Source organism: Terrapene carolina, unplaced genomic scaffold (genome assembly GCF_002925995.2).
Source record: "Terrapene carolina triunguis isolate 2854851 unplaced genomic scaffold, T_m_triunguis-2.0 Scaffold68, whole genome shotgun sequence".
Lineage (NCBI taxonomy): Eukaryota > Metazoa > Chordata > Testudines > Emydidae > Terrapene > Terrapene triunguis.
The window spans coordinates 58,897,179-58,907,950 of NW_020664419.1; the positions used below are offsets into that span (position 1 = coordinate 58,897,179).

A 10,772-nucleotide genomic window follows, 5' to 3' on the forward strand; every position below is an offset into this window, starting at 1 on the left:
ATGTTGTTACCAATTGTGTTAATATAAATGATCTTTTGGGGTCTTGTAGGCCTTAAGCATATCTAATTTTAAACTATATCATAGCTAATGTGTATTTTCCTATTTAGAATTTCTGGAGACTACCTGTTAGCCAATAGATACTTTTACCATTAACCAAATGGATTTAATATATTTTATTGGATTAGAACATGGGTTCTCAAACTGGGGGTTGGGACCCCTCAGGGGGTCGTGAGGTAATTACATGGAGGGGGGTCGCGAGCTGTCAGCCTCCACCCCAACCCCACTTTGCTTCAAGCATTTATAATGGTGTTAAATATATAAAGAAGTATTTTTAATTTATAAGGAGGTTTGCACTCAGAGGCTTGCTATGTGAAAGGGGTCACCAGTACAAAAGTTTGAGAATCACTGGATTAGAACTTCATGCAGTAGAAATAAGTAGGAATAGAATATTCCAATGTGGAAAATGCCCAGGAAATAACTACTAGTGCAGCTACAACCTATGAACTTGTTGCAAGACATTCAGAGATTGAGAGGAGATGATATTGGGGGGAGACAGAACCTTATTTATAAGTGAAGCACATGCTATTTAATTGTAGTATTTAGAACTGATTGACTTGCATCTAAATTAGTGTTCTCACGAAATTCCAGTCCTTGTACAATTCCAGTTAGATATGTATTCCTACGCTTTTCGTCCTAGTTTATGTATTTTTTTGCTATGAGCTTTTCAATTATTGCCATATTTTACCCCTGAGGAAGCTGCTGAATTAAACTTTAATTTTGATTAAAAATCAGGATAGTACTCAGATATTAAACGAGTTATTAAATTAGACTGATTTTTTTCATATATTTAAACACTAAATTGATCTTATCAAATGTGTAACTTACACCTGACTGGTTACAAAGCATGTAACAGTCTAAAATATACAATAGAATTCTACTAGAATTCTCTTAAAGAAATATTATCTCTTTAGGAGGAGTAATTCTATAAAAAGTACATAAACTGCTTATGGCTCAATTTTGTCCACTGTATTTGACCTGAACACTTAATTACAAATCAAAACGATGCATATAGTTAATCATGTTGGAGTGTGAAATACAGTTCAAATATATGTGGTTACAGGAAACTTTGCCTGCAAGACAAGCTGCTCTTGATGCTTAGTGAGGTATTATACCTCACTTCCAGTTAAACTGAAAAAACCTTGGCAGCTTTAACTAGAGGGGGAGGTAGAAAACAAATAAGTATCTGCTCATATTTTAAATAGGTCTCAAAACATGAAGGTTAAATGTGCACATTTTTAAGTGAACAATGCATGAAAAGCGTAAAGGCTAAAAGTCAGAGAAGTGGCTTAAGTTGCCTAAACTAAGAACTTCTTGTGTTCACAGATCTTTTATGACCTTGTGCGGCAAATTAACAGAAAAACTCCAGTGCCTGGAAAAGCACGCAAAAAGTCATCATGTCAGCTACTTTAATTCATAGATGTACTGTAGCTCTGAGCCAGGTAAGCTCGCTCACTTATTTTCTTAATTTTCTCTGCTTTTTTGTTGTTGTTGACCTACCACTAACTGTTTTCAAAGGTTCAATTTAGCTATTCAAGTAATAGGAGTGCAAAATAGGATCAGAGACTTTATTTGTTTTAACATAGAAATAAAAGTATTTGAAATAGGTTTTTTGGGCTCTGCCATTCCAGAGTCAAATACAAAGGCATGCATAAGATATGCCTCTCGCACTGATGGACCAAAATCTTTTGACGGACTAAAGAAACAACCTTGCATAGACATCAGAAAATGTAAATATCATATGAGATATCTTAAAGCATTAAATGTAACTAGCCAAAAATAGGCAGGCTTGTATGAAGTCTGATTAAACAAAATGTATCTTACTGACAAAATAATTGCAGTTCTGGAAGACTGTAGTATACCACTGTACAGCTAAAATGTTATCTTTTGCTTTGTGATCTGCTGTAAATATGTGCATAGGCTTACAGAATGTGTTAAGCTATTGTTTTTTTTTTTTTTAACAACTTGCTCTGGACTGTAAGAGCCTTGTGTAGGTTTCCGTAACTTAAAAACATACGTTGTCCTGATAGAGGAGTTAGTCTTTTAAAAAAAGAAAGATGTTGCAACGTGTATATTTGGAAGTGAGCTATTGGACAATCCATGTTTCATATGCATCACTCCTTGAAACTTTTTTTACCTAGAGCTATTGGTTTACTAGATTAACTTTTTTTAGTGTGACAATTAACTAATGCCTTATAGTTTAAGAAGGCTAAGAGCAAGCTTAAACCTGCACTTTTTTTGGCAAGATTTTTGAGAAATTGGTGAGTCACTGACATCACAGGGTGTCCTCAAATTTCCTTTTTCCTGGTCACTTGCATTTTCAGTGTGGGTATGGAGACAATGCTATACTCTCATGGTTGTCCTGTCATTGGACAACTATCACCTGTTCATCTTGATTCTTTCATGTCTGTTGTCCCCCTTCAGTAGCCTGTTCAAATGGATAGGATTGCATTTCAGCAGTTCTGTTCTTTCTCAGAGTTCTGGTACAGGATTGTCTCATCCCTCCCACTCAGTGTATTTGAAGCTTGTGCGGGAGGAGGGAGTTTTGCTCTCTGAGCTATGGTATCATTAGTACAGTGATAACACGCAGACCTGTCTTAAAATTTAGACAGTGCATTGTCTTTTCTTTTCCAGTATCTGGCCAAAAAACAGTCTAGGCTGAGTGAAGTGTCTGAATCCAAATAAAATTTGAGATTGTTTGGTTCCAGAAGCATCTGGAGAGATTGGCAAGAAAAAAGTAAACTGATGGGTCTGGACCAAAACCCCAGATAGATGCCCCTGAACACTGGTAGAAGTGGCAGTATTCTATGCACTAATAATAATCCATACCCTAACTGCATGGTTTGGGCTCATCACCAGTGTAAATATCCAGGAATCAAGCAAACGGGAAAGATTTTTTTTTTTTTTTTTCATGGCTGAGTTACTGAAATTTTAAACCTGGTGCTACAAATTGGGGTTTTGATACTTTGATGCTGCATAGTCTCACCACTTCAATCACTCTACATCAGAATCCCATGGTTTACAAAGTTGTTATAGCAAATGATCAATGCTAGTGTTTAAGGTCATTTAAATGCATTCTGCCTATATTAGCCCTAATCTCATTAAATTCACACTGACAAATGGTGTGCCTATGGGGGCATCAGCATCCACCTGTTTTTTTGGGGGGTGGGTTTTTTTTGCCTGTCAAATTAATGTCTTTACAAATCCAAGTGTCAGAGATTGTAGTTCTTCACATGACTGCACTAGTGACTAAACACAATAGGCAGAGCATATTGAAAGAAATGTTTAAAGGAAAACTTAAACTCCTGGTTTTCATTGCTTCTTAATATTTAACAAGGAAGGTATAAAGGTAGAAACTATACTTAATTTACACTTTTATTTTGTAATAAACCTGAGGTACCTCTTTGGGTAGGTTTTTTTGTTTTTGTTTTTCTCTTGCCCATATAATGCTACGTTCCCATTTCTAAATTTATCATAAATTCTCCATCTGATTAGTTTTCTGAAACTTTCTTTTTAAAGAGGCAGCTTCCAGGGCTGTTTTCATTGAAAGGGTGAAAGTGAAAGGTGTCCAATTACAGTGAATACCCACATAACTTTGGAGTATTGAGGTAAAAAGGTCAGGTAATACACTTGTACACAAGTAATAAAAATACACTTATAAAAATGTACTTTTTTTTTTAAATAAAACTTCAGTTTAGGTGACACATTGGCTGATTGGCCCATAGAGCTAGTCCCCCTTTCTCACAATATCCTCAACCAATCTGACTTCCTTTTATAAGGTTCCTTTTATAACTAAATTGTGTTTAATGTACTGGTAAAATTTTGCTTCTGACCAAAATACATGTGGAAAAAATCTTTAAAATCCATTTTGTTGGGCTTTTATACTAAATCGGTTCATGAACCGATTTAGTATAAGTGTGCTATAAAAATGTTAGGAAAGTTTAAAAAAACTTAATTCTCAGAGCCCTTTTAACAATTTTTATAATAGTCTTCCATTATATCTGATCCAAAATCTGTCAAATGCATCATTTCACATGACTTAAAGAAAAAATAAGTTGCTGGTATAAATGTCTGTTACAACTTTTAACTTTCCAGCGTGAAAGCTGAGTCCTGTGTTTCCTAAGCATGTGCATGAGCTGTTTCAGACAAAATGCAGAAATTTTGAGATCTGATTTGGAGGGGGGAAGAGAAATGTTAGTACTAGGTAACGGATATTTATAATTTTTAAAAGGGAGATAATTTAAATCAAACTTTTTACCTATTGTTGCAAGTTGCACCTAAAATTACTACTGTATTTCACTTTTAAATTTCATTAAATTTCAAGTTGATGTCACTGGGTTTATATATACTACTGATTTAGGGTCTTAGTAAATTTTGAAAGTAGCATTTAATTCACCTTAGTTACACTGAGATGCAGAACTCTTCAGTCCTAGAAAACTGTGCTTTAATACTAATCTCCTGTTTCATCGTTACAGGTCTGAAGAACTGTTGCCCAATTCAACAGTGCCAGCATTCCAACTTTATTAAACCTACCAACATTTTAAATGGACTTTCCTGTGGTGGTACCCTTTAAGAAGTGGATGAAAGCTACTACATCAGTTTGCACATTCTAATCACTTTCCAGTGTCACGAGAGATTTTTACTTATAAATATTCTAAGTGTATGCAACTGGTAAAACCAGAGCCTACATCCAGTATTACTGATAAGAGACATTCATCCACCAATGTTGTACATGTATGAAAACTGTGTACTGTATACTTCAATAATCCCCATACTTTCTATTGGAGAGTACAATAATGTAAATCCTGAAAGCACCACTATTTTAGCATAATAAAAGAAAGTCCAAAGAGCTCCTATATAGACTACTCCAGATAACTTTGCTTCATCGGTATTTGTAGCTTATTGTAACTTTTTTTAAAGAAATACAGGATCATCATCATCATATTATACAAAACCGCTTTGATTAACACAACAGCTTTAGTTTTTTAATTTTAGGAAAAACCTGTGGAGACAGTGATCTAGTCTTTAAAATATGAGTCCTTTCATATGTCTGACTAAAGACATTGCCTTTAATATCTGTTGGGAAGGAAATGTCCAGACTTTTCAACCTTTTATTGTATGTTTCCTTTTCCTTGTTTACATAGGGAACAATGTTTATAGTTGTGTGTACAGTGGGGGTCTACAACAAGAAGTGTATATTTTAAAATGATTTTTTTAATGATTTAACAATTTTGTAAATCATTTTCAGGCTTCTGCAGCTGTAGATTCTCACTGTTAATTCCCTTGCTTGCTCATGCATAAGTGTATTTGCAATACCAAATATACAGGTTTTAGTACTTTTGCCTGTTAGTGATTGTTTTACATGTGTAACGTTTTGGTTGAGATGTTAAATGGTGGAAGAGTACTGTGGATGTGAATGTGGGAAGTAATTTTAATCATGTGTAATTGGTCACAGGGCCTAAGTTGCAGTAATTAACTTTTGCTGATTTATTTAACAATGCCTTGTTGCTTTGTATGAATTAACGTTTGGGTGTAAAGATTGTGTGTATATCCAACAGGGAGCCACAGTATTTAAATTGACCAACCTAATGTTACAACTGCTTTGAGGTGGCCAAATGTAAACTAAAAGCCTTAATTAAAAGTGGTGCAATTTTGTATGACTTAGCATCAGTAGTTCAATAAATTTGGATTGCCATGCAAGGGCTTGCATTACAATTATCTACTACTTGAATGTTTTGTGTAGTGTTTTAACAATGCCAGTAAATATGGGTTTAACAAGTTTAAACATAATGTGCATTTTGCACTGAGACTTCATAGATCTTAAGACCAAAAGGGACCATTATGATCGTACAGTCTGGCATCCTGCATAACACAGGCCATAGGAATTCATCCAGTTTAATATGGGTGAGTAAATGCCAGTTGATGACCAGGACTACAAATGTTGTCTAGTGTTACCTAGACATGGGGGGCGGGGGAGTGGCAAGGAGGCGTTCTCTTTTTTTCAGAGCACTAGTGGTACCACATTGAATTTTTTCTTTCCCTGTGGAAAAAACACTTACTAAAGGAAGTAATCTATAAAAAGGGATTTTGATGTTCAATGGCTGTTTTGGGGTACTTGAAAGTGTTATCTGTAACTATTGTTTGACTTTTTATACAATGATCTTATCTCTAAAATCAGCATGTTATGGCTATAAAGTCTCTCTGAATGAAGTGGACTAACATACTGCTTCTTTCTAGATTAAAACATACTTCTATTTGATCTTGGGCAAACTTACTTATTGTAATGAAATTATCTATGCCATGCTAGGGCCAGAATTAGCTCTCACACACACACACACACACACACACACACACACACACACACACTCGCTCTCTCGCTCTCGCTCTCAAAACTTTAAGGTTGCAAAGTCAAGCACTAAGGAAATAATAGAATTAAGGTTGCTTGTGCCACCTTAATTCAGCCCTTTGTTTCCATATGCATTATGATCGTCTTTTACATGACAATCACATACTGCTTTTTCCACAAGACCCCTGCCTCAGTCAGTACACAGAATAGATAGTGCTCATTAAATGAGCATAGAATCATAGAATATCAGGGTTGGAAGGGACCTCAGGAGGTCATCTAGTCCAGCCCCCTGCTCAAAGCAGGACCAATTCCCAACTAAATCATCCCAGCCAGGGCTTTGTCAAGCCTGACTTTAAAAACCTTTAAGGAAGGAGATTCCACCACCTCCCTAGGTAACCCATTCCAGTGCTTCACCATCCTCCTAGTAAAGTTTTTCCTAATATCCAACCTAAATCTTCCCCCACTGCAACTTGAGACCATTACTCCTTGTTCTGTCATCTGGTACCACTGAGAACAGTCTAGATCCATCCTCTTTGGAACCCCCTTTCAGGTAGTTGAAAGCAGCTATCAAATCCCCCCTCATTCTTCTCTTCTGCAGACTAAACAATCCCAGTTCCCTCAGCCTCTCCTCATAAATCATGTGCTCCAGCCCCCTAATCATTTTTGTTGCCCTCCGCTGGATTCTTTCCAATTTGTCCACATCCTTCTTGTACTGTGGGGCCCAAAACTGGACACAGTACTCCAGATGAGGCCTCACCAATGTCAAATAGAGGGGAATGATCACGTCCCTCAATCTGCTGGCAATGCTCCTACTTATACAGCCCAAAATGCCATTAGCCTTCTTGGCAACAAGGGCACACTGTTGACTCATATCCAGCTTCTTGTCCACTGTAACCCCTAGGTCCTTTTCTGCAGAACTGCTGCCTAGCCATTTGGTCTCTAGTCTGTAGCAGTGCATGGGATTCTTCCGTCCTAAGTGCAGGACTCAATATTTTGTTTTATCCTCATTGTTCAACGTGTGGCCTCATGCCATAAGTACTGCAGATTATTCAAACTTAACTGAAGACTGAATTATTTCCTCATGGGCTTTTCTATGGCACTCATCACTGTAATATGAGTGCTTCACAAACATACATTAATTTTATAACATCTCTATGGGGTGAGGGAGTGATATCACCACCATCTGTAATATGGGGAGCTGAGGCACATAAGATCAAAAATTTATGCTAATTGTGGGTGCCCAGCTTGAGATGACCAGGACTTAATTTTTCAGAGTACTTAGCATTGTGAGGCACTTTGTATGTTCAAAGTCCAGCTCTAATTGACTTCAGTTGCAGCTGTGAATTTCAGCATGTCTGCCAATCAGAACCCCTGGATATCAAGTCGGGCACCCAGAGCTTATGCCCAGGTGACTGCACTCTGGTCTGCTGCCCCCTCACCATTTGCCCCTGCCTCATCCAACATCAACAGGGGCCAGGCCCCCTGCTCCACCCTGACCAGAAGGCACAGCATCCATTGCTTCCTGGGGGTTGCCTTGCCCCACATCAAAACTTGTGTGGGCATTGGCATGGGTGGTGGGGCCATTGAAGCAGCCTCCAAGATGTATGGGAAGGTCATTTGCCTGACATCAGAGGCTGCTGCCCAGGAGGTGGTGGAGACAGGCATCTCAGGGGTGATCTCTTTTGTGCCCCTCAAGCTCCTGGAGGCCCTAGGTGCACATGAACACTGCCCTTCAGTGCTCTCTTGCTGAGCCATAAGGACCCCACTCTCTGCCGTGTCATCTTGTTCTGCTGGCAGACTGCACAGCAAAGGGAGCTTGGAAGGGTCATTCCTGGTGCCCTGTACCAGGTCCATTCATTGGGGGAGGCTTGGTGCTTCCTCTGATGGGTTTTGGGGAACATCCAGAGGGACTCTCGGCCTGGTGAGGAGGGCTGTCCAGCATCCCCACTGCTCAGGAGGGTGTAGGCTCTGCTGCTGCTGCCGCCATCCACCCAGTTCCCCCATCTCCTCCACCAGCTGATGATCCTGCTTGGATGCAGGGGTTGCCCTCCCTCTCATGCTCACCCAAGCAGACAGATGCTGCTGCTTTTGGGGGGGGGGGTTATAGAGAAGAAGGTTGTGGTGATGTTGGATAGGTCCTTTCCTGGGCTATCTCAGGGGGAGACCATCCCTGCTTCCCTAAGCTCTGAGCCCATCTCTCTTGCACCATAGACTACCTCCTCCCCCTCTGGTCAGCCTTCCAAGGACACCCTGGAGGCCTGGGTACTGGCTATGGGGAGAGGAAGTGCAGCAAGCATAAGTTGTCGGTCCAGCCTCTCCCTGTCAAGAAGCAGGAGGATGCCTCCTATAAGGCACCTGGAGAGGCTGTCGCTGGGCCTACTTTTGTGCCCCCTCAGAAAGCCCAGCTACTGGAGCTGCCTCACAAAGCTCTGGCAGCAGAAGAGGGCAGAGATGTTCCCCTCAGTCCCTTATAGGGGAAGCATGCTGCCCCCTCCCCCGCCCCCCCCAATGGAACTCACCTCAATCTCTCCTGGAGAGGACCTCCTCAGGCAGGGGTCTCCATGTGATCTTCCAGGAGATTGAGGCCCTGGATCTAACTCCCTTAGCCTAGGTGGAGGATGACACTCTGAAGCAGGTCTTGATCTGGGCCCCAAGTCCATCGCAGGGCCTGCTGCTCCTTTCTCAGTGTACTGCATGGGAAACTGCCCCGAGCTCTAGATGATAGAGCAAAACCTGCTCCCTTCCATGTGCCCAGCTGCAGCTGGCTCCCTGCTCCAGGCCCCTGAGCCCATTGAGGAGACGGCTGGGGCCAAGCAGCCAGGTTTTGGGGTTTCTGGGGCCCCCTCCTGAATCAAGGCAGTCGTTCCCATGTGTACCAAATCAATCATTATCCAACCTGATGCCAAGGGGGTGAGCACCAAGCCCATCATGGCACCCAAGCCTGGTGTCATAAAGGGGGCCCCACAGCTGCCCAGTCAGCCCTTGTGCCTAGTGAGATGGTACCACAGCTTAGCCATTGGGGATCCCTACACTTCCACCTCCCATCCTTGCTATCCCTGAGTGTCATATTCCCTTTTCTGGAGGGTGGTATTTGTATTCCCTTCTCGTTCCACCCACCAGTGACTGCTGTATTCCCTCTGCTGCTCACTTCTGTGTTGGGGGCCAAGGTGGAGAATGCAGTGCAGGTGATACTTCACTAAGCTGTTGCTACCAGTGAGGTGGAGACCCAAAGGCCCCTGCCTGAAGCTGATGGGGCCCAACTGGAGAGCAGCCAGGGGTCTGTGGGCTTGGCTGAGTCTACGGAGCACTCAGCCCCCACCACACTATGAAACAAGCTGCACTGGTTCTTGTAGGGGTGCCAGGCATCTGGTTTTCAACAGGAGCGCCCACTCAAAAAGGGCCCCTGGCAGCTCCGGTCAGCACTGCACCCCAAACCATCTCCTGCACTCCAAACCCATTGGCCCCCGCATGGAGCCCCCTCCTGCACCCCAGAGCCCTCACCCCCGCTATACTCCAACCCCCTGCCAGAGCCCCCTCCCGCACCATGAACCTGTAATTTCTGGCCCCACCCCAGAGCCTAGAGGAAGCCCTGAGCCGCCTCCTCCCCCCACGGGACAATGTGTGACCCGTGACTGATTTTTGTGTGTGTGTTAATAGCCCTTGATAGAAAAAAGTTTCCCTACCCCTGGTTTAAGGACTAGTAAGTAAGAAATACTATTTTTTCCCACACTATTTAGCTAAAAGTTCCTGACACTGCTAGGGAAAACTAGTCCAGCAGTTCTGAAAGCCCAATATTTTTAGTCTAATCAGACCAGTTTTCAATATCTTAAGACTATCCCCAATTAATCAGAAGACTTTAGTTACTAGAGTGGTTAGAGATGCCACAGCATATGCTGTAAACTAGCAATTGAAAGATTTTTTTAAAACTATACAGTTAGTTAATAGATTCAAAAAATATGCATTAGGACACAGCTGTGTAGATCCTTCTTCCAGCAGGTAAAGATTAGCATTATCAAACTTAAGTATTATGAAGACATAAAAATGTAGAGTATTTACACAAAACTAGAGCACTTTGCAATGCATAATGTAAAACTGATTCTGTAGAATGCAGTATATAATTGGAGCCTAGTACAAGAGCAGAGTTCTCACTTCTATTACAGTAGAGGGTGCAGAGAATCTTCTAAAGAACCTATATGGTCCCCCATTACCACAGTATCTGAGCATCTCACAACTTTAATGAAATTATCCTTACAACACCCCTGGGAGGTAAGGAAGTACTATTATCCCCATTTTATAGATGAAGAACTGAGGCATACCTCCTAAAGGGTTGCCATGGCCTGGGGTCAGTCTGAGTCAAGTTCTCAGTCCC

The 10,772-nt window shown here is 41.2% G+C and overlaps 1 protein-coding gene across 1 annotated transcript in view; it reads left to right on the forward strand.

The window, feature by feature from the left end:
* Positions 1 to 5,782, forward strand: part of RAP1B (RAP1B, member of RAS oncogene family) — a 72,344-nt gene extending 66,562 nt beyond the window's left edge. The window contains exons 7-8 of the mRNA XM_024218275.2: positions 1,384 to 1,499; positions 4,533 to 5,782. Coding sequence (XP_024074043.1) covers positions 1,384 to 1,470 — 87 coding nt within the window. The 3' untranslated portion in view covers positions 1,471 to 1,499; positions 4,533 to 5,782. The remainder of the gene's footprint in view (positions 1 to 1,383; positions 1,500 to 4,532) is intronic.
* The last annotated feature ends 4,990 nt before the right edge of the window (positions 5,783 to 10,772 follow it).